Below are 22588 nucleotides of genomic sequence, written 5' to 3' on the forward strand. Positions count from 1 at the left end.
AATATTTTTAACATTTGAAAGGCTATTCCTAGTTCAAGTCAAACACAGCACAATGTGCAGGCATCATTGTTATTTTGGTTCTGTGCACAAACATGGAATGGGATGACATTTTGCCCCCACTATCATAGCTAGATGGATTACACCAACATTTTGCACCCACTATTTTAGCTTCACCGTACGCACGCAGATCAAAGGGGATCTACGAAGTCTAGGTTCAATGCACTCGGTTTCCAGTTTTTCAGCATTCTTCTTTTTACATCGCGTCTTCACTAACTTTAAGTTTTAAAAGTAACAAGCTTATTTTTATGGTTTACGGCTTCTCGGCAGAGTGAGGCGCATCTCCACTTTTTTTTCACAGAAGCACTTTACTCTGTCATGGACTCAAAAAGATACAGAAGTTGTTGGACCTCCCATCGCCCAAACTGCTGACAGATTAACCAACTTGCTGGAATAGTGCATTAGACACGCTAGAAAGATGTTTTTTCCTACTTGCCCCTGAAGTACGGAAACAGGAGACATTTCTGTGCACCCTTTCAGAATGTATTTAAGTCCTCTTATTGGCTCTTTCTTTAGAAACTCTTTCTGAAGCGTAAAATACAACAACGGAGACTGCGGACTGTTGAACAGCTGAAGTTATGCATCAAGCAAGAATGGGAAATAATTCCACCAACAAAGTTTCAACAATTAGTGTCCTCAGTTTCCAAATGATTATTGAATGTTGTTAAAAGGTGATGTAACAGTGGTAAGAATGACTCTGTCACATCTTTTTTGGAACGTGTTGAAGCCATAAAGTTCTAAGTTAATGAGTATTTGCTAAAAACAATGTTTATCAATTTGAACATTAAATATCTAGTCTTTGTAGTGTATTCGATTAAATATCGGTTGAACATGATTTGCAAATCATTGTACAGGAAGTCCTCGATTTATGAACGAGTTCCGTTCCTACGCTGGCGATGTAACCCGGATTTCCACGTAAGTCGGATCGCACGGTCAAAGACGAAATATTTCGTATAAAGAAACTAAAATACATTAAAATTAAAAACAATAAGATGCTGTACTTATCATTACTGCTGAGAGTGTGAAAAACAAAATGTGAAAAAAGGAGGGCAAAAAAGGCAAAGATACTCCAGGCGCACAAACACAGACAACCACTATGCACTCGCTAAGCAGAAAACTATGGTGCTGGGGACAAAATGGCGGACGAGACACAGGCGTCGTAAAGTCGAAACGTCATAGGCCGAGTACGTCCTAACTCGAGGACTTCCTGTATTCTGTTTTTATTTATGTTTAACACAATGTCCCAACTTCATTGTAATTGGGGTTGTAAAAAAAAAAAAAAAAAAAAAAAAAAAAATTTAGATGGGTGGATTATTTTTGCAATGTAGTGCATTTTGCAAAGCCTTTTTTCTTTTTTTAGAAATGAATACAACATGGTGTCACTCAAAGTGTAGTGTGTATTCAACATGTTTGTGATTGGTTAATTTTGAACACAGACATGCCCCGTTATTTGAGGGTGTGCACACTTGTGAAACCACATTTTCTCAGTTATTTTTAGTTCCCCTTTCCAACCCCCCCCCCCCCCCCCCCCAAATTGGGTTGTGGTTTCCCCACACATTCCAAAAACATGCATTGCGCTTAATTGAAGACTAAAAATCATACTTAGGTGTTCATGTGAGTGTGTTCATCTACATGTGCAAGTTTTTGCAATGTTACCTTGGTCCCTTTGTTTTTATATCAAAATATATATATTTTAATCCACTCTTTGGAAAACCAATCACAACTGAAGATGACTAAAGTCTTCAAGTAACCTAACACGCATGTGTATGTAAGATGGTAAAAAAATATATATATACGTATACACACGTACGCGCGTGTACATAAAAAAAAAAACGGAGTATGCGGCAAAAACCCACACGAGCACAGGGAGATGATGCTCCACACAGTAAGGATAGATTCAAACTCAGATCCCCCAACAGAGGCAGACATGCTAACCGCTACTATGTGATCCCCACAGTGACTTTCACATCACGTTACAAATCTCTCCAGTTTTTTTTAATCATTTAAAATGTTGTTCTGTTGTCTTTTGTTGCTGTGAACCCCTGAGCTGAGTAAAGACTACCCTGTCAGCAAGAGTTGTTGTTGTGGCAATTTAACAAGCTATGTTCCAGAAGGTCTTAATGTTGTGCTCCTAAACCCTTTAGTCCATTTGTATAGTGAAAAGTTTTAAAAATATATATTTTCATCAATAAGTAAATAAAAATCTAAGTATGTTGCCAAAAAATACAATCCGCCCCAATATAATTATCAATAACGTATTTGCTGTACTTTATCACAATTGGCATAAGCGTTAGGATCACAGGATGAGTTAGTTCTCAGTTACAATTTGATTATTTAAGTCTTTATTCGCATTGGACGTGTCTTACTAATAAGAAAATTCTGAGGCCTCATGATGTGAGCACTGAGATTTTCAATTTCTCCTAGTAGGAGGAATTCTTTAAATGAACAGAAAAGAACAATTTGATTGTATGTTTATGTACAAAACCCTGGGATGTTCACATGTCAAGTATACAGTACCAAGTGACAGACATTATGAAACAATTTAACACAAAAAGGGTATTGAAGTACTAAATCATCTTGCAATTAAAAAATGAGAGCTATTTAGGGAGCAAGAACATGTGTTGGCCTCTCACCAAAAACAATCCGACATTAACATGGAATCGAGAACAGTAAAATATTTAAAACGGAACACATTGTTCCATACAGCAAAATGGTTTCTAAACAAAAAGAAATAAGACCCATGATGATTTAAAAAAAATGTGGATTGCAGGTTTCTTTCCAAAATGCTAATTGTTGTTCGCCTGTAACAAAGCAACAAGAAATAAAATACATTTCAGTTTTCATACTTGGTATATACTAAATGAGAGTGTGGATCTGAACAAATAAAAGCAAGTGTAAAATGCATTGCATACCATAGCATTGTAAGCATCCAACTGGGCATCCAACTCTTCAGCTGATAGCTGGGGTCTGTTTCCTCTCCCTCTCCCTCGTCCACTTCCCCAACCTCTTGAGCCTCCACTGTTGCCGCCTCTCCTCCTTTCACTCCATTCACTCCTTTCATTTCTGTCACCCCTGTCAAACGTGGGCTGACCGAGCCTACTCCTATCAAAGCCTCTGTTGGAGCTGTGGGCAGATCATAAATCAGCTAGTAGAAGGGAACACGAAAACACAATTCAAGATCAAGTGATGATTATATGACAATGGACACTTCTCACCTCTGTGTGTATATTCTACTTTGCGAGTCGACGTCTGATGTCACTTGTACGATCTTCATAGGGCGACCTGAAGAGTCAGAATGACAAGAGAGGACATTTACGTAATATAGATAATGTTGGCATTATAAAGAGATATGGTTGCTGTCTCACCATCGAGAGGGACTCCATTATAGTGCTTCATGGCTGTGATTGCATCTGCTGTATTTTCAAAGCAAATATCTGCACTTCCTTTGCTGCGACCAGACCGGTCATAGTGGACCAATACTTTCCTCAGAGGCCCAAAGTCTTCAAACAGCTCCTGTGGGGAGAAGTCAAGCATCAGTCATTGTCAATTTGACGCAACATCGTGGAGTTTAAGTATTGTGGAAATTACTTTGATGTCTGTGTCAGACACGCCAAAATCCAGATTGGAAATGAGCAGTTTAGTGCTATTTTCTGTACTTCTGTCTGCTCCTGAGCTCTGTCCTCTATGTTCACCAGCATGCTGCTCAAACATGTCGTGCTGCCATTTGTCTGGCAACTCTCTGGGCTGGAAAGGGAAACATGAGCAGTTTAGACACCACATAAACTCTCACTGCAGTCAGTGGATGAACAAGCATAACTGCACAAAGAGTGCAGTTAATGTAGGCCTGGAAAGGTCACCCTTGGAGCTGGCCTGGTTCTTTGGAGTAAATTGACGTAAGGCAACGACAGACAGCTTCACCACCAACAACCTCTCAACTGAAGAGCACCATGGAGCAGCCATCTTGATTGAACAATGAACATCAAATAGTGGCGACACGGGCACGAGACCTGTTGCGTTGGGTAGGTTGAGTCTCGGTGAGGTAAAGCTGGTAGCCATAAAGAGTACATCGGAGACAACGACAGGATTTTATCTGACTATTCAATCACATTAACACCTCCGATTACACAAGACCAATATAATTTATGAACAAGCGCATTCACAAGTATGGAGCCCCTAAGACACAGGTGTCAAACTGGTGGCCCGGGGGCCAGATACGGCCCGCCCCATCATTTTATGTGGCCAGTGAGAGTGTGCATCGACTGTGTTGAAAAATACCAAAAAAAAAATAAAAATTGCAAATTGTCTTCACTTTTGAAAATATTCAGATAGTGCAAGCATTTCTTGGTGCCAACCACCCTTTTAAAATAAAATTGATTCATACTCTAGTTGAACAAACAGTTTTTACTGGATTTTGATTTCAAAACTAATTATCCATTAATTTGTGTATATGTAATAATATGAGGCAATCATACATTCATATGGGTTTGCAGCCATAACGGCCCTCCGAGTTGAACCACAGCTATGATGTGGCCTACGACAATAAGGAGTTTGACACCCCTGCCCTAAGGGGACATGCAAGAAAAACACATCTTTGCAAAACAAAAAACACTCCAATGCGAGATCCTGCAAAACCTTCATATGGGTATGTGAGGTGCAGATATTGTTGTTCTTAGTATTATAATTGAGGTTTATTGAGAATCAGACTTGATTGCTTGATTTTTCTTTTCTAACCCTGCATTATACACTATATTGCCAAAAGTATGCGCTCACGTGCCTTGGCACACATGATTTTAAGCGATATCCCATTCTAAATTCATATGGTTTAATATGATGTTGGTCTACCCTTTGCAGCTATAACAGCTTGAAGTCTTGTGGGAAAGCTTTCAACAAGGTTTAAGAGTGAGTTTATGGCAATTTTTGCCCATTCTTCCAGGAGCACATTTGCGAGGTCACACACTGATGTTGGACAAGAAGGCCTGGTTCACTGTTCTGTCGAAATCAACCCAAAGGTGTTCTATTGGGCAGGACTCTGTGCAGGCCAGTCAAGTTCAAATTATTTTAAGAGGATTGGATAGGAAAACAAACTATCCGTAAAAAAAAGTGTACCGTAATTTCTTGTGTATAATGTGCATTTCCCTCGCCCCAAAAAAATTGTCAAAAGTCAATAGTGCGCATTATACATAGGTAAAAGGGGAAATGGGGGGGAAAAACCTTCACATTTTATAAATGTATGCTGCCATCTAGAGTTTATGAAAAAGATGCACACTTTAATTCCAAAATGCCACCGCCACCTAGAGGTTACGAGAACAGTGTACACTTTCATTCTAATATGCCACCTCCACCTAGTGGTTATGAAAAAGATGTAGCCTACGCTTTGATTACAATATGACAAGGGTATGTATGACTGCATATATGTACAGTTGTGCCCATAAGTTTGCATACCCTGGCAGAATTGACCATTTTTTTATATAAATATGACTGAACAACTACCATCATTAATTTCTTTATGGTTATGTTTTGTTTAATGATAATGCTTTTCTGAAATGCTTGACCCTTTAATTTGAATCCCATTCAAATAAAATGTGTTTTACCTGTCCATGTTTTCTTTAAAGAATTGTACCCATCTTACAAATTCTGCCTGGGTAATCGAACATGAGCGCAACTGTGTGTTTTCTAATTTACTAAATAAAAGTAGGGCTGTGAATTTCAAATTAAGAGAAAGTAAATAAAAATAAGAAAGTATAACGTTCAAATAAAGTGCTTAACTTCAGAATAATTATTTGGGGAAAAAAAAACTAACAAAATACAGATAATTCATGTTTTGATCATATGGGTAGAAGCAAAATCATGCCCTGTAAAAATGCATTACACATAGGTAGAAGGGTTTTCCAGAATTTTGAGGTCAACTTTGGGGATGCGTATTATACATGGGTGTGCATTATACACGAAAAATTACGGTAATAATCGCAGTAGAAATGATGAAAAATTTTTAAAGGTCAGAGGACAAAGATTTAAAAAATGTTCTTGATAACTCTAGAATCCCCTTTACAAACCACATCTGCCATTTCGAAGTGATTATATGGCAGATATACAGCAGGTAAATTGATACATATGATGCAGAATGCGCCTTCTGCTTTTTGCATCCCGCGCCTTCCGGTCTTCGTCTCTTTCCGGCGCTGTGACGTCACACAAGGCAAACATCCTATTCATTCGGCGTTGTGTGCTATTCTTCCATGCTGTTGTTCCCACCCTTGTATATTTGTTGTCATATGATTTAACAATGTCACAATGGTTTATTGTGTGGCATTTGGTTGTACAAATGGTTCAGGCAGCGGCAAGAATTTATTTTTTGGGGGCTTTCCGAGTGAAGAAGGAACACGTGACCAGTGGATAGTGAAAGTCACTCGACAGGGGAAGAATCGTGGTCAGCTATGGGTGCCTAGCAAGCATTCCAAACTCCGTGCCGATCACTTCGAACTGGCGTGTTTTGAGAAAGCATTGGATACACAGGTGTAGTTAGGCAGAGATTTCCTACGGCAATCGGGACCTCCACCGCCAGCAAGAGAACCAAATCTCGCAGCCGCCACGATGCACCAGCGAAGCGGCGCAGATTAGAGGTGAGCATTTCCTTTTATATACCGTATTTTCCGGAGTATAAGACGCTACTTTTTTACCGTGCTGAACCCTGAGGCCTATGCAACGATGTGGCTAAATTATTGAATTTTTTCCCCGCTAACGGCTACCAGGGGGCGCAAAAACGAGACGAGGCCCAACTCGTTTAAACGTACAACAAAAACTTGTTAGAACGTAATGCTTAAAACATGACCGTTTCCCATAATGCACTAGTCAAATCATTATAATGCCAACATTATCTCTAATACGTAAATGTCCTCTCGTCATTCTGACTCTTTCAGGTCGCCCTATGAAGATCGGAAAAGTGACATCAGACGTCGACTCGCAAAGTAGAATTTACACACAGAGGTGAGTAGTGTCCATTGTCATATAATCATCACTCGATCTTGAATTGTGTTTTCGTGTTCCCTTCTACTAGCTGATTTATGATCTGCCCACAGCTCCAACAGAGGCTTTGATAGGAGTAGGCTCGGTCAGCCCACGTTTGACAGGGGTGACAGAAATGAAAGGAGTGAATGGAGTGAAAGGAGGAGAGGCGGCAACAGTGGAGGCTCAAGAGGTTGGGGAAGTGGAAGTGGACGAGGGAGAGGAAACAGAACCCAGCTATCAGCTGAAGAGTTGGATGCCCAGTTGGATGCTTACAATGCTATGGTATGCAATGCATTTTACACTTGCTTTTATTTGTTCAGAGCCCACAAAAGTAACCCACGGAATCTTTAAGATTTGAAGACTGCTTGTGTGGAGCAATGGGCCAAAATCACACCAGAGCAATGCATGAGACTAGTTTCTCCTTACAGGAGCCGTCTTGAAGCTGTCATTGCAAACAAAGGCTTTTGTACAAAGTATTAAATAAATACCAGTTGGTGTGTTCAATACTTTTCCCCCGAGTCACTTCACATTTAGCGGGAAAAATGGTGACCTGTTAAATACTTATTTCACCCACATCATATACACTCACACACACATTTATTAATTTATTACACTTACAGCGGACGACTGATTAGCATATCTGCCCCAGAGTTCTGAGGACCCGGGTTCAAATCCGACATCGCCTGTGTGGAGTTTGCATGTTCTCTCCGTGCCTGCGTGGGTTTTCTCCGAGTACTCTGGTTTCCTCCCACATCCCAAAAACATGCCAAGTAGGTTGACTGCAAACTCTAAATTGCCCACAGGCATGAATGCGCGTGCAAAAGGCTGTTTTCTTATATGTGCCCTGCGATTGGCTGGCGACAAGTTCAGGATGTACTGCCCTGCCTCTCGACCAGATTCAGTTGGGATAAGCTCCAGCACGCCCGCGATCCTAGTGAGGATAAGCGGTACAGAAAATGGATAGATGGATTTGTTTTTTTACAGTCCCATAGAGCAACAATGCTCAGGGATAAGTGGTCTTTTACGTGTTTGAAAATAGCGTTGGATAAATGTCATTTTACAGAATAGGTTTAAATTAAGTCATGGTTCTTTTTGTTCCATGTCTACATCATATGTTTCAAACTCAAGGCCGCAGGTCTGATCTGTCCCGCCACATCATTTTATGTGGCCTACGAAAGTAATTCACGTGTGCCAACTTCCATATTTTTGTAAAAATCTGTACAAAAATTTCAAATTGTCATATGTAATAATTATGGTGAGATATTTTAAGAATTTCTTTTAACAGAAACCATTTTACAGAAGCTTGGATAATCATTGAACAAACTATTATCCTTGACTTATGATTTCTAAAATATCCATCCATTTTCTGGGCCGCTTCTCCTCACTAGGGTCGCGGGCGTGCTGGAGCCTATCCCAGCTGTCATCGGCAGTAGGCGGGGTACACCCTGAACCGGTTGCCAGCCAATCGCAGAGCACATACAAACAAACAACCATTCGCACTCACATTCACACCTACGGGCAATTTAGAGTCTCCAATTCATGCATGTTTTTGGGATGTGGGAGGAAACCGGAATGCCCAGAGAAAACCCACGCAGGCACGGGTAGAACATGCAAACTCCACACATGCGGGGCCGGGGGTTGAACCCCAGTCCTCAGAACTGTTAGGCTGACGCTCTAACCAGTCGTCCAACCGTGCCGCCGATTTCAAAACTAGTTATGCAGAAATTTGTTGTGTACTGTATAAGTAATAATACGCTGAGGCGATTAAACATTCACATGGTTTCATAATCAGAAGTTGCCGGCCCTCGGAGGCAAACCATAACTATAAACTGGCCCGCAACAAAAACGAGCTTGACACCCCTGGTCTGCATCAACAAATGTTAACTATCGCATTGTTTCCACACCGAATCAAATCGTATTCCTCCCATACTAAACCAAATCGTATTGAATCGAATTGCAACCTGTCTATCTAGATATGTATCGAATCGGCCTCATGTCAGGGACCCTACTTAATGCTAACATAAACATGCCTCTGAACACTTGCTATCTTCGTCGATTATCAGAAAACGCCTATCTTGTTATCTTCCTGCCCTGTTTATGGAACAAACACAAAAACACAAACGATTCAACTGCCACCACGATCGCTATGCTGCCAATGGCATTGTTTTGTTTGCATTACACAAGCAGTACTCTTTAGCGTGATGCATACATTTCCAGCAAGGGCTAGCTCATTTTGACTATTCGACTTGCTGCTCATTCCACAACATCCTATGTGCTTCGAAACGGCTTGTTGGTTTTGATAATGGTGAATATACAGTACTGTACATTAATGTGTAAGTGCCACCCACATCTTAATACATGCATCAGTCAAATAAAACATGGTAACGCCTTAGCTCCTCGCGGCATAATGACGTCACTTGTGGCTCACCGCCTGCTCATATCGAGGCATATGCTGGGGAATTTCTTTTACTACCGTGTTGCACAACTGGCCCAAGAACACATGGTAATATAGTTTATGCCCCTTAAGGTTTGATTTCTTTTTTGGGTGCTAATAAAATGTGATTTTAAATTACAGTGTGGTGCTTTGGCTCACTTTGAGGCACCGGGAGTGGACCAATAATGGCGCTGTTAGTGACAAGGTGATCAAACATGTCCCTGAGTCAGGGAATCATTTCATTCTTTGGGTGACTCTTCCTTAAACCTTTCCTTTATTGCGGCATATTATTTTACTAATACAAAAATGACCTTCTTGTTATTATTATTTTTTAATTACCAATATGAAGTTAATGATGCACCCAAAGTCATAAACTATACAATGAAGTGCATAGAGTTGGAGTTAGTCCTATAGGTATTTGACTTCAACAAAAAACAAATCAGGATCTATGACTCACTCCAACATTTCGGTTGCATTGGTGATGGTGACTTGGACCTTCTCAGGTTTCATTTATATAACCTTTATTCATACAGGTAAGGCAATTGAGGACAGATTCTCATTTGAAATACCGACCTGGCTGCAGACAGTGGAGTCAATAAATTTACCAAATTATTCACAGTAAATTAGAGTCAATCTTAAATTGCGACATGCAAATATCAATGTTCAATGACTCTTTTTCAACTTGTGTCTTGTTCACTGCAGGAAAATGTTTTAATGAGAGACAGCAAGGCAGCCACGGAATGAGGGGGAAATGAAGTTGCCGGAGCCTGTGTGAGCCGTCGGTGAGCCACGATCGAAGAAGTGGCAATTAAAGGTGCATGAAAATAAGAATAGCATTTATGACTGAAGCATTTATTAAGATGTGGATGACTGCACTTACACATAATAATATACAGCATTGTATATTGACAACTATTTTTTAAAAAAGCCATTATTAGACATCGGATGCCCAAGCTGGCGACAAAGTTCTGAGGACCGGGGTTCAATCCCCGGCCCCGCCTGTGTGGAGTTTCCATGTTCTCCCCGTGCCTGCGTGGGTTTTCTCCGGGCACTCCGGTTTCCTCCCACATCCCAAAAAATATGCATGGTAGGTTAATTGAAGACTCTTAATTGCCCATAGGTGTGAATGTGAGTGCAAATGGTTGTTTGTTTATGTGCGCCCTGCGATTGGCTGGCTGCTAGTTCTGGGTGTAGCCCGCCTCCTGCCCGATGATGGCTGAGATAGGCTCCAGCACCCCCGTAACCCTTGTGAGGGTAAGCGTCTCAGAAAATGGATGGATGGATGCCCAAGCTGCTCCGAGCCATTGGTGGCTCTCGGCATAATAAGTAATAGACAAATACTTACATAATGTTGTCTTAATCAGTAACATGTCCTCTGCCCACTAAATTAACAATAGTCTCAAATGCTATGTTGAGAAAATTTTCCTCATAGAAAATGTATTTAAAAATGAACTTGATCTTAAAGTCTTCATGGTCAAAGATACTTTATAGACAATCAATACTCCAAGGTGGAAAAAAATAAAATAAATTCTAACATTCAAACATATAGCAGGAGTGTCGAACTCATTTTAGTTTGCGGGCCACATTCACTCCAATTGCATCTCAAGCGGACCGGACTACAATATTTGTGGCTTAAAAAGCCATACATAACTATTAAACATTTTCCCCATTGTTTTTGGCGCAAATAATTACAGGTAATTTTGGAAAACATTCACATATATTCATTATTATCTTGTTGCAAATTGTGTTTCAAATCATATGAGCAGTCTGAAATTTTTAACCCAAAATTATTTCAACAGTATTATGAATCAGTGAGTGTCCACCATTGGCCATCAGTTATGCATCTTTTGTAAATGTGTACATAAAAATTTCAGTTGTGGCAGTGCATGGGGGGGGAACCCAAAAAGGTTCCAACAAAGCAACCTCTTTTGAAGTGACCCTTTTGAATGAAATTTTGTAATATTCAATGTCTTAGAACATTTCAACAAGAGGTATTTATTTTCACAGAATTGTCGTGTGAACATGGCACACAAATTTATATTAGTGTGCACCTGAAACTTGGCATTGTTTGGCCTTCACAAGTGCATCAATGTCATTTAAATGTTGTCAGTACACCCTCCAATGGACAAAATTAGCAACAAAATTTACTTTTTTTTTTTTTTTTTTTTTTTTAAATAGCAGTGAATGTTTTCCCCATCCCCACGGGCCGGATTGGACCCAAAGTGGCCGGTTCCGGCCCGCGAGCCGTATATTTGACACCTGATAGAGTTTTTTTTTTTTTTAAAGAAAGAAAAAAGTATCATATGGGTTAACAGCGGGTATTTTGGATGATTGTAGTTACATACATATTGACCGTTATAAAAAACAAGCCGTTTCAAAGCACATACGATGTCGTGGAATGAGCAGCAAGGCCAAATTGCCTCGATATGCAGAGATGAGCAAACTGTGAGCCACCGCCAGCCAGCGGTAAGCCGGAAGTGCCGTGTCCCATGCCGCGAGGAGCCAAGACTTTATGCCGGAGCCACAAAATGCGCCAGCCCTCTCGACATTACATGCAGGCACGCAATAACGTGCTTCATCTTCTGATGTTACACGGATATGACTGTTTTAGTCGTAACATCTTTCATCGACGTTTTGCAGATTGGTGTCGTTTTAAAATGATGGACGTTATATGCCATTTTTTCGGGACTATTTCTTGCTCGCTCGTCGCTAGCATGTCCTCCATGTTGTCGCCGCGCGACAAGAGCTTCCGTGGGGCAACAAAATCTCTCGGATTTGCGGGAAAAATTTTTTTTAATGATCCCCTTTTTTCAGATCGAGCATTAGTAAAATATCAATCGAATCGAGCTTCTTAATATATCGCCCAGCACTAATTACAACTAACAAAGAACACAGGAGCTCTGTTTTTTGTTTAGATTTTAAAGGAGTCGTCATCTGGATTATAAATGCGCATGTGAGCATCGTTTTATACAGGGTTGCGTGGATCAATGCGCATGAGTGGAACCCGTATCTACGTGAACCATGAAATGTATTGATGGATGGAACAGCATGCGCATCTGCGGAAGGAGTGCAAGTCCAAAGCGGTCGGAATAGGCACAATGCGGAAACTATAGAAGAGGGTAACTCAACACAGTGCCTGTGTTGGAAGGAGCATTAAAACGAACGCGACCTGATGAAATTCTTAAATCGCAAACGGACACATATGTCTCAAACCCTGAAAATGTTCATAACTTTTCATCTGATAGGGCTGTCGACACCTCGCAGGCTACGTTTGTTTACCCGGAAGGGGACCCGGAAGCACATAATGACGAATGAATGTTTTTGCGTGATCTCGCATTTACTTTTCAACCCTTAGAAAAAAAAGAAAAGAAAAAAAAAAAGCTTTCTTCCATGTCACCTAGGGCGCTCCGTACACAGACGTATAAGCTGCTCAATTAAAGTATTAAAAATGGTTCTTACTCTGGTGTACGGTGCGGGCCTGTTGCCTCTCTCGCGGTTGAAATGATTTGTTCGACTCCGCGTCGACCTCGAGGAGCCACCGGCGACAGCTGAACGTTCACTCGCGCGGGACGAACCTCCACCACGGCTTCCTTTGTTGTTCAGCTTGATAATGTCGTCCAGAGACATGCTCATTTTGTCGACCATGGTGAAGCTTAAGCTTGTTTCGGAAAGCGCCGGAGAACAAAGAAGTTAGGTCAGGACAACTGTAACTGGTTGGGGGAAGTTCCTCTGGTGGCGCCGTGTTGCGATAAGCGGAAATGCGTAAACACTTAACGGAAGTTACGCACCATGTCTCCTATTGGCTGCTTCCTCACAAACCTTTATTGAAACCTGGAAACGTACACATAAATATTTTCTTTCTACGGAGAATCAAATGCGTTACAATTTTACAGTCATGCAAGTAGTTTTACGAATAACACCATAGTCCATATATCATTAGAAAGTTTAGTAACACCTATTCGTTTCAATAACCTTTGACCACATTAGGGTCGCGGCTCTTTGAGCAGAAAGCGGGATAAGACTGACTGTTGCTCGTCCAACGTGCGTCCAGGTGTCAAACGAAAGCGTACGATAAAAAAAAAATATATTAACGTTTTATTTATTTTTTTATATTATTTATATTTGTCCCCATCCGGCCTCAAAGTCTGCGCGGACCAGCTCGCTCCAGTCTTCACTCAGATCTTCAACAGATCTTTGGAAATGTGCGAAGTTCCATCCTGTTTCAAACGCTCCAGCATCATTCCAGTCCCCAAGAAACCTGCAATCTCTGGTCTGAATGACTACAGGCCTGTCGCTTTGACATCTGTGGTCATGAAGTCCTTTGAACGTCTCGTGCTGGACCACCTCAAGAGTGTCACAGGTCCCCTGCTGGACCCCCTGCAGTTTGCCTACCAAGCGAACAGGTCTGCGGATGATGCAGTCAACATGGGACTGCACTTCATCCTAGAACACCTCGACAGTGCAGGGACCAACGCGAGGATCCTGTTCGTGGACTTCAGCTCAGCGTTCAACACCATCATCCCTGAACTCCTTTCAACCAAGCTTCTCCAGCTCAGCGTCTCACCTGCCATCTGCCAGCGCTACCGATCAATGCAAACTAGAACTAGCAGACATTCCAACAGCTTCTTCCCTCTTGCGATCAACTTCTTAAACACCTAACCTATAATTCCATTACAACAAGCTGGAAATTTTTTGACTTGAGTTCGTTGTCACATTTCTGTGGGGCCAATTATGTATTACTCGTGCACTCACTGTAGTTGTCTCGCCATGCTGCACTATTTGCATATACTGGCCACTCGTGCCAGAGTAGCATCTGCTCCATTTGCACACTGATTGAGGAGTATCTGTAACATTTGCACAACCAACATTGTCCCAGATGATCGCACGACTCGTCACTCGTCACCGCATACACTCCTTGAAGTCTCAGCGCCCTTTGCACAATGGTCATTGCACCGGACTATTGCAATATTAGTCGTTCGAACTGCTCTAAGTGCTAGAGGACTCTGCATCTTTTTGCACAATTGTTTTTTGTCAATGTCTTTATGTCCCCAAAGTGTTCTGTAAATTGACTGTCTGTCGTACTAGAGCGGCTCCAACTACCGGAGACAAATTCCTTGTGTGTTTTGGACATACTTAGCAAATAAAGATGATTCTGATTCTGATTCTGAATATAAATAACTCAGTTGCTGTTTTCGCCTTCGTTTTATTGCAAAGCAATACAATCAACTTTCACAAAGATGACTCACAGTCCACGATAAAACACATACCGGACGGTACACAATAAGACGTGGAAAGGAAAGTTCATCAGGAAAATCTTCATCTTATATTTAACGACCATAATTGATTTTTACCTGATTCTCTTACAGGAATCAACAAGAAATTTCACAGAGCTGCCAAGCAATAGAAATCCACTTCCAGAACAATTTGGCCAAATTTGTCTGAATTTCCATATTTTCAAAATTTTGCCAAGAACAGTACCCCAGGGACAGTTATTCCAGTACATTATGGAATAGGATAAAAAAAAATAAGTATGCATACTGTTCAATTGCACAAGATGATCATGAGTCTATAATCGTAATCATTAATAAATTATGGCTTCAATTATTTTGTTTTTATTTTAATTTACCTTGAAATGGCGGCCGCAGTTTGCACCCTGAATCAAAATATGAAATTCCGACGTGCCATCGTCAAAAATATCTGTGGCTGTGGATTAATTCGCCTTTACCAATTCTGTTTTCAACCGAGGTCAAAAAACAAAAACAGAATATTAAATCAGATTAATCAGATCTCAAAAGTCACTTAAAACTCAGCACTCTATTTTTCAAACAAACAAATAACATTGCTGATAGATTGAATTGGATAGTTTATGCATGGACAATAGTTTAGATTTCTATTTTGTGAATGTACTTGTATACTTTATCTTATATATTTATATTTCCTATAGCCACTATTGCTACTGAAATGATGGATATTTCCCCATTGTGGGACTAGAAAAGGTTATATTACCGGTATCTGATATTACAAATATTTATTATTCATAATAACCTGACCCTGTTGTCAGATGATGTCTCCAGTGACATATTATTTCATTTCCGGTCATGTGAGGCCATACATTATTTTACATTTATACCTCCAGACGTGTATTAATTGGCTTGTTATTTTTTTGTTCAAACTTGGTTACTCTTTGCTATAACGGGCTTCCATCCAGCCAGACCTATATGACAAGTGTACTGTATGACCCAATCACTTATTTCAGTGTTTTCCGACGTCATTACACGATAGCTTAGCAATTAGCATCACGCTTTAACGTCTTTGCCTACTCACTCCTCGCTCTATGTGATAATGTAAATGATACAAAGAAGCATGATAAGAAGTGTAGCTTATTCGCTACCATGGAGGCGATGATTTGTGACTTCAAATGCGTTGACACCAGACGCAAAGAGAACATTCGCGTCCGTGGCTTGGCGTAATAGAATAGCATTCCCCCATGATGTTTATTTCATCAAATTCATTCAAAATACAGATGTTCCACAACATTTGGCAGACCTGGTTTCACCTGCACTGTCCAGTATGCAGGTTTTTATTGCAGTGACACTGGATGATTTTTTGGCCAAAAAGTTTCTGAATCGATTTTCAGCCGCTGAATCGTTTCGGGTTGTATTGTTGTAAATGAACCAATATCGTCCTTGCCTTGAATCGAATTGGCAATCACAAATCGTGGTATGAATTGAATCGTTGCTAAAACGAATCGTGACACCCTTATATTAGTGGTGGGCTCCAATTAGCGGCTGTGTAATTAATGAATGTAAATTAATCAAATTTTAATCATGTAACAATATTTGTTATATATCTCTAAATCAAATAAGAGACACATGTGAATACTGTTAAGTCTGGAAATATGCATTTAATTTAATTTTAATACAAAAGAGTAGTACAAAAACATATTCCTTGGTCAAAATTCAGTAGGCCATTTCAGGATATTTTTTCCAAGTTAAAGTGCAATTTTAGGACAGATTTTTCAGAACTGGAGTCTTTAAATAGTTAAAAAAAAAAAAAAAAAAAGAAAGTGCACAGCTTTCCTTTTCTGGTAAAACAAGAAATCAGAATAATCTTTATTTGCCAAGTATGTCCAAAAAACGCGGCACGGCGGCCTCACAGTTCTGAGGACAGGGATTCAATCAAGCCCCGCCTGTGTGGAGTTTGCATGTTCTCCTCGTGCCTGCGTGGGTTTTCTCCGGGCACTCCGGTTTCCTCCCACATCCCAAAAACATGCATGGTAGGTTAATTGAAGTCTCTAAATTACTCCTAGGTGTGAATGTGAGTGCAAGGGGTTGTTTGTTTATGTGTGCCTGGCAATTGGCTGGCAACCAGTTCAGGATGTAGCCCGCCTCCTGCCCAAAGATAGCTGGGATAGGCTCCAGCACGCCCACGACCCTTGTGAGGATAAGCGGCTTGGAATATGGATGGATGGATGGATGTCCCACAATGACCATTTTGCAAAGGGCGGCGAGACTTCAAGCGAGTAGTACGATAATCTGGGACAATGTTGATTGTGCAAATGTTGCAGATAGTCCTCAGTCAGTGTGCAAATGGAGCAGATACTACTCTGGCATGAGTGGCCAGTATTGGTCAACAACAGATTATGCAAATAGTGCAGCGTGGTGAGACTACTACAGTGCATGCACAAGTAATATATAATTGGCCCGACAGAAATGTGACGACAAACTCAAGACAAAAAGACAAAAAATTGCCAGCATGTTGCAATGGAATTGTAGGTTAGGTGTTTAAGAAGTTGATTGCAAGAGGGAAGAAGATGTTGGAATGTCTGCTAGTTCTAGTTTGCATTGATCGGTAGCGCCTACCTGAGGAAAGGAGCTGGAAGAGCCGGTGACCGGGATGCGGAGGGTCCGAGAGGATTTTGCACGCTCTTGTCTTAGTTCTGGCAGTGGGCAAGTCCTCAAGGGTGTGTAGGGGGGTACCGACAATCCTTTCAGCAGTTTTGATTGTCCGTTGCACTCGGAGTTTGTCCTTTTTTGTAGCAGCACCAAACCAGACTGTAATGGAAGAACACAGGACTGATTCGATGACCGCTGTGTAGAACTGTCTCAGCAGCTCCTGTGGCAGGCCGTGCTTTCTCAGAAGCTGCAGGAAGTACACCATCTGCTGGGCCTTTTTGAGGATGGAGTTGATGTTGATCGCCCACTTCAGGTCCTGAGAGACTGTAATTCCCAGGAACTTGAAGGTCTCGACGGTTGACACAAGGCAGCTGGACAGCGTGAGGGGCAGCTGTGGCGAAGGATGCCTCCTGAAGTCCACGATCATCTCTACAGTCTTGAGCGTGTTTTTTAAATAGTCATTCGAAAGTCTGGATTGCTCCTTGTGTCGTTCCTCTGTATAAGCAGGGCTGTGTTTAAAGTGACCCACTGTCTTGCGACATTTTGCTAATGCATCACTAAATTACTATCATCAAGGCTGACAGTGATGGCTCTTTGCAAGATGTGAGCATTAAAAGGCGTGTTGAAATGTGAGGTGTCTTGCTACAGCTATCATTGTTCGTGCACTGTCTGTTCCACTTCTGGTTACTTTTTTGAGAATTCCGCATTCCTCTGCCACAGAGAGAAAATGCTCTGCACGGTTTTCAGCATAATGTCTGGTGATTGTCTTCTGCACAGTTAGAGCAAAAGACTGTACATGCTATGTCCTGTCTGTGTATTCAGCAATGTGTGCAGTGACGCCGACGTAATTTGTATTACTAACAGAGTTCCAATGTTCCCCAGTCGGAGTCACATATTGAGGTTTCTGCAATGCATCCAATTTTGCCTGCTTTTCTGTGTCATATATTTGTTGAATTTTGCCTGAAATAGCTTTTCTGGGTGTGAGTTAAAAACTTGGATTTCATGTCGCTATCTGTAGCACGTTTCCTAACCCTTTGACTTCTACTGCTAATAGTGATCTACTTCTTCTTCTTCTTTTCCTTTCGGCTTGTCCCTTTAGGGGCTGCCACAGCACGTCATCCTTTTCCATGTAAGCCTATCTCCTGCATCCTCCACTCAAACACCAACTGCCCTCATGTCTTCCCTCACGACATCCATCAACCTTCTAATTGGTCTTCCTCTAGCTCTCTTGCCTGGCAGCTCCATCCTCATCATCCTTCTACCAATATACTCACTATTTCTCCTCTGGACGTGTCCAAACCATCGAAGTCTGCTCTCTCTAACTTTGTCTCCAAAACATCGGACCTTGGCTGTCGCTCTGATGAGCTCATTTATAATTTTATCCAACCTGGTCACTCCGAGAGCGAACGTCAACATCTTCATTTCCACCACCTCCAGCTCTGCTTCCTGTTGTCTCTTCAGTGCCACTGTCTCTAATCCGTACATCATGGCTGGCCTCACCACTGTTTTATAAACTTGCCCTTCATCCTAGCAGAGATTCTTCTGTCACATAACACACCTGACACCTTCCTCCACCCGTTCCAACCTGCTTGGACCCGTTTCTTCACTTCCTGCCCACACTCACCATTGCTCTGGACGGTTGACCCCAAGTATTTGAAGTCCTCCACCCTTGCTATCTCTTCTCCCTGTAGCCTCACTCTTCCCCCACCACCCCTTTCATTCATGCACATATATTCTGTTTTACTTCGGTAATCTTCATTCCTCTGCTTTCCAGTGCATGCGTCCATCTTTCTAACTGTTCCTCCACCTCCTCTCTGCTTTCACTGCAGCTCACAATGTCATCTGCAAACATCATGGTCCACGGGGATTCCAGTCTAACCTCATCTGTCAGCCTATCCATCACCACTGCAAACAGGAAGGGGCTCAGGGCTGATCCCTGATGCAGTCCCACCTCCACCTTAAATTTGTCGGTCACACCTACACCACACCTCACCGCTGTTCTGCTGCTCTCGTACATGTCCTGTATTATTCTAACATACTTCTCGGCCACTCCAGCCTTCCGCATGCAGTACCACAGTTCCTCTCTGGGTACTCTGTCATAGGCTTTCTCTAGATCTACAAAGACACAATGTAGCTCCTTCTGACCATCTCTGTACTTTTCCATCAACATCTTTAAGGAAAATAATGCATCTGTAGTACTCTTTCTAGGCATGAAACCATACTGTTGCTCGTTTATTCACTTCTGTCCTGAGTCTAGCCTCCACTACTCTTTCCCATAACTTCATTGTGTGGCTCATCAACTTTATTCCTCTATAGTTCCCACAGCTCTGCACAATACCCTTGTTCTTAAAAATGGGCACCAGCACACTTTTCCTCCATTCCTCAGGCATCTTCTAACCTGCTAGAATTCTATTGAACAAGCCTGTCAAAAACTCCACAGCCACCTCTCCTAGATACTTCCATATCTCCATAGGAATGTCATCAGGACCAACTGCCTTTCCATTTTTCATCCTCTTTAATGCCTTTCTAACTTCCCCCTTACTAATCATTGCCACTTCCTGGTCCACCACAGCTTGCCTCTTCTACTCTCCCTTCTCTCTCATTTTCCTCATTCATCGACTCCTCGAAATATACTTTCCATCTATCTAGCACACTACTGGCACCAGTCAACATATTTCCATCTCTATCCTTAATCACCCCAACCTGCTGCACATCCTTCCCATCTCTATCCCTCTGTCTGGCGAGCCTGTATAGATCATTTTCTCCTTCTTTAGTGTCCAACCTGCTATACATGTCATCATATGCCTCTTGTTTGGCTTTTGCCACCTCTACCTTTGCCCTATGTCGCATCTCAATGTATTCCTTTCGCCTCTCCTCGGTCCTCTCAGTGTCCCACTTCTTCTTCGCTAACCTTTTTCCTTGTATGATTTCCTGTACTGTGAGGTTCCACTACCAAGTCTCCTTCTCTCCTTTCCTGCCAGAAGATACACCAATACACCTGCCTGCTTCTCTGATCACCTTGGCTGCAGTCGTCCAGTCTTCTTGAAGCTCCTCTTGTCCACCGAGAGCGTGCCTCACCGCTTCCCGAAAAGCTGCACAACACTCGTCCTGTCTCAGCTTCCACCACATGGTTCTCTGCTCTGCCTTTGTCTTCATAATCTTCCTCCCCACCACCAGAGTGCATCTTACACACCACCATCCTATGCTGTCTAGCCACACTCTCCCCTACCACTACTTTACAGTCGGTAACCTCCTTCAGATTACACCATCTGCACAAGATGTAATCCACCTGCGTGCTTCTACCTCCACTATTGTAGGTCACCCTATGTTCCTGCCTCTACTGGAAAAAAGTGTTCACTACAGGCATTTGCATCCTTTTTGCAAAGTCTACCACCATCTGTCCCTCCAAGTTCCTTTCCTGGATGCCGTACTTACCCATCACTTCTTCATCACCCCTATTTCCTTCACCAACATGCCCATTACAATCTGCACCAATCACATCTCTCTCTCTGTCTGGGATGCTCAGAACTACTTCGTCTAGCTCCTTCCAGAATTTCTCTTTCACCTGTCGGTCATAATCTACCTGTGGGACAAAGCCACTAATCACATTATACATAACACCCTCAATTTCAAGTTTCAGCCTCATCACTCGATCTGATACTCTTTTCACCTCCAAGACATTCTTAGCCAACTCTTCTTTTAAAATAACCCCGACTCCATTTCTCTTCCCATCTACATAATGGTAAAATAATTTAAAACCTGCCCCTAAAATTCTAGCCTTACTGCCTTTCCACCTGGTCTCCTGGACACACAATATATCAACCTTTCTCCTCATCATCATGTCAACCAACTCCCGAGATTTTAGTCCCAAAATTCAAAGTCACCACATTCAGTTCCAGCCTCTGTGCTTTCCTCTTCTCTTTCTGCCGAAGAACCCGCTTTCCCACCTCTCTTCTTCTTCTTCGACTTCGACCCACAGTAGCTGAATTTCCAACGGCGCCCTGCAGGTTTACGGCGCCGATGGTGGACGTTGTTAACCCTGGCCACGACCGATCCGGTATGGAATTCTTTTGATGAACGCTCATATTAGTTTGGCAAAGTTTTAAGCCGGATGCCCTTCCTGACGCAACCATCTACATTTATCCGGGCTTGGGACCGGCCTAGAGTTTGCACTGGCTTGTGCCCCCCATAGGGCTGCATAGGGCTGGATCTACAGTCCAGAGCAATTCACTTTGCGAGTGGATTCGTGATTTTCTCAGATGTTGACTTACAAGTTTTGGTCCTGAATCCAGTCACTTGCTCAAGTTTGGTTTGCAACAAGTCTTAGATCTAGTACCGTGACTAAAATAAACGCTAAAAAGTATCAGTGGATAAGTGCAACCCACCATTTAACTTATTAGCTGCCTCAATGTTGGCAAAGACATATTTTATTGTTTCACTCACCCAATTTGACTAGACTGAACTTCCGCGCAGTGTAGGCTGAGGCTCGGAGCGGGAGGGAGCACATCAGACTTCTACACATCGTGAAAGCCTCCTTTGCACAATATAATTGTGTTCCAAGTGTTGCACTGAGGCGACTGGTCGTTTATTTTAACAAAGTTAAGACATACTTTCGTTCATCCTCTTTGGCACGCTGTTCTGCGACGTTAACAACAAGCAAAAGAGGAGTGAATGGGACAGCGTGTGTGCGGCTGTCAATGCTGTGGAGTCACAGCAGCACACACACGCTGAGCTAAAAAAGAAGTGGTCGGACATCAAGGTGGATGTGAAGCGAAAAACAGCTGCCCACCGCCAAAGTGTGGCCAAAACAGGCGGAAGAACCGACGCGCAGGGCCTCACCCTGTTCGAGGAGAGAATCGCTGCAATCATGGGTGACACGACTCTCACATGTTGCTGAATCTGATTACCCCCAAGGTAAATACCATGTATTTTTATAACTCACAACAAATGTGTTCATACAGTAACCTACACTCAGCCCTATGAGAGAAAGGTTCATGTGTAAATAAATGTTGTACGTATGGTATTTCCATCCATCCATTTTCTGAGCCGCTTCTCCTCACTAGGGTCGCGGGCATGCTGGAGCCTATCCCAGCTGTCATCGGGCAGGAGGCGGGGTACACCCTGAACTGGTTGCCAGCCAATCGCAGGGCACATAGAAACAAACAACCATTCGCACTTACAGTCACACCTACGGGCAATT

The 22588-nt window shown here is 42.2% G+C and overlaps 1 protein-coding gene across 1 annotated transcript; it reads right to left on the reverse strand.

The window, feature by feature from the left end:
* Window positions 1-2366: 2366 nt before the first annotated feature.
* Window positions 2367-13249, reverse strand: LOC133404411 (aly/REF export factor 2-like). The gene is made up of 6 exons (XM_061680282.1): window positions 12953-13249; window positions 3646-3801; window positions 3423-3570; window positions 3273-3339; window positions 2970-3180; window positions 2367-2858 (listed from the first exon to the last, which is right to left on the reverse strand). The coding sequence occupies exons 1-6, from the start codon at window positions 13136-13138 to the stop codon at window positions 2844-2846; spliced, it is 783 nt and encodes a 260-aa protein (XP_061536266.1). The 5' UTR covers window positions 13139-13249; the 3' UTR covers window positions 2367-2843.
* Window positions 13250-22588: the final 9339 nt, after the last annotated feature.

Source organism: Phycodurus eques, chromosome 6, assembly GCF_024500275.1.
Source record: "Phycodurus eques isolate BA_2022a chromosome 6, UOR_Pequ_1.1, whole genome shotgun sequence".
Classification (NCBI taxonomy): domain Eukaryota; kingdom Metazoa; phylum Chordata; class Actinopteri; order Syngnathiformes; family Syngnathidae; genus Phycodurus; species Phycodurus eques.

Bases quoted from the DNA above. Each gene is read 5' to 3' on its own strand.
- LOC133404411 (XM_061680282.1), bottom strand. From the start codon at position 13,138: ATGGTCGACAAAATGAGCATGTCTCTGGACGACATTATCAAGCTGAAC. The intron at 3,802-12,952 runs GTAAGAACCATT...TTCCCTTTCCAG, and splicing joins GGCCCGCACCGTACACCAGA to CCCAGAGAGTTGCCAGACAA. The intron at 3,340-3,422 runs GTGAGACAGCAA...CTGACTCTTCAG, and splicing joins TAATGGAGTCCCTCTCGATG to GTCGCCCTATGAAGATCGTA.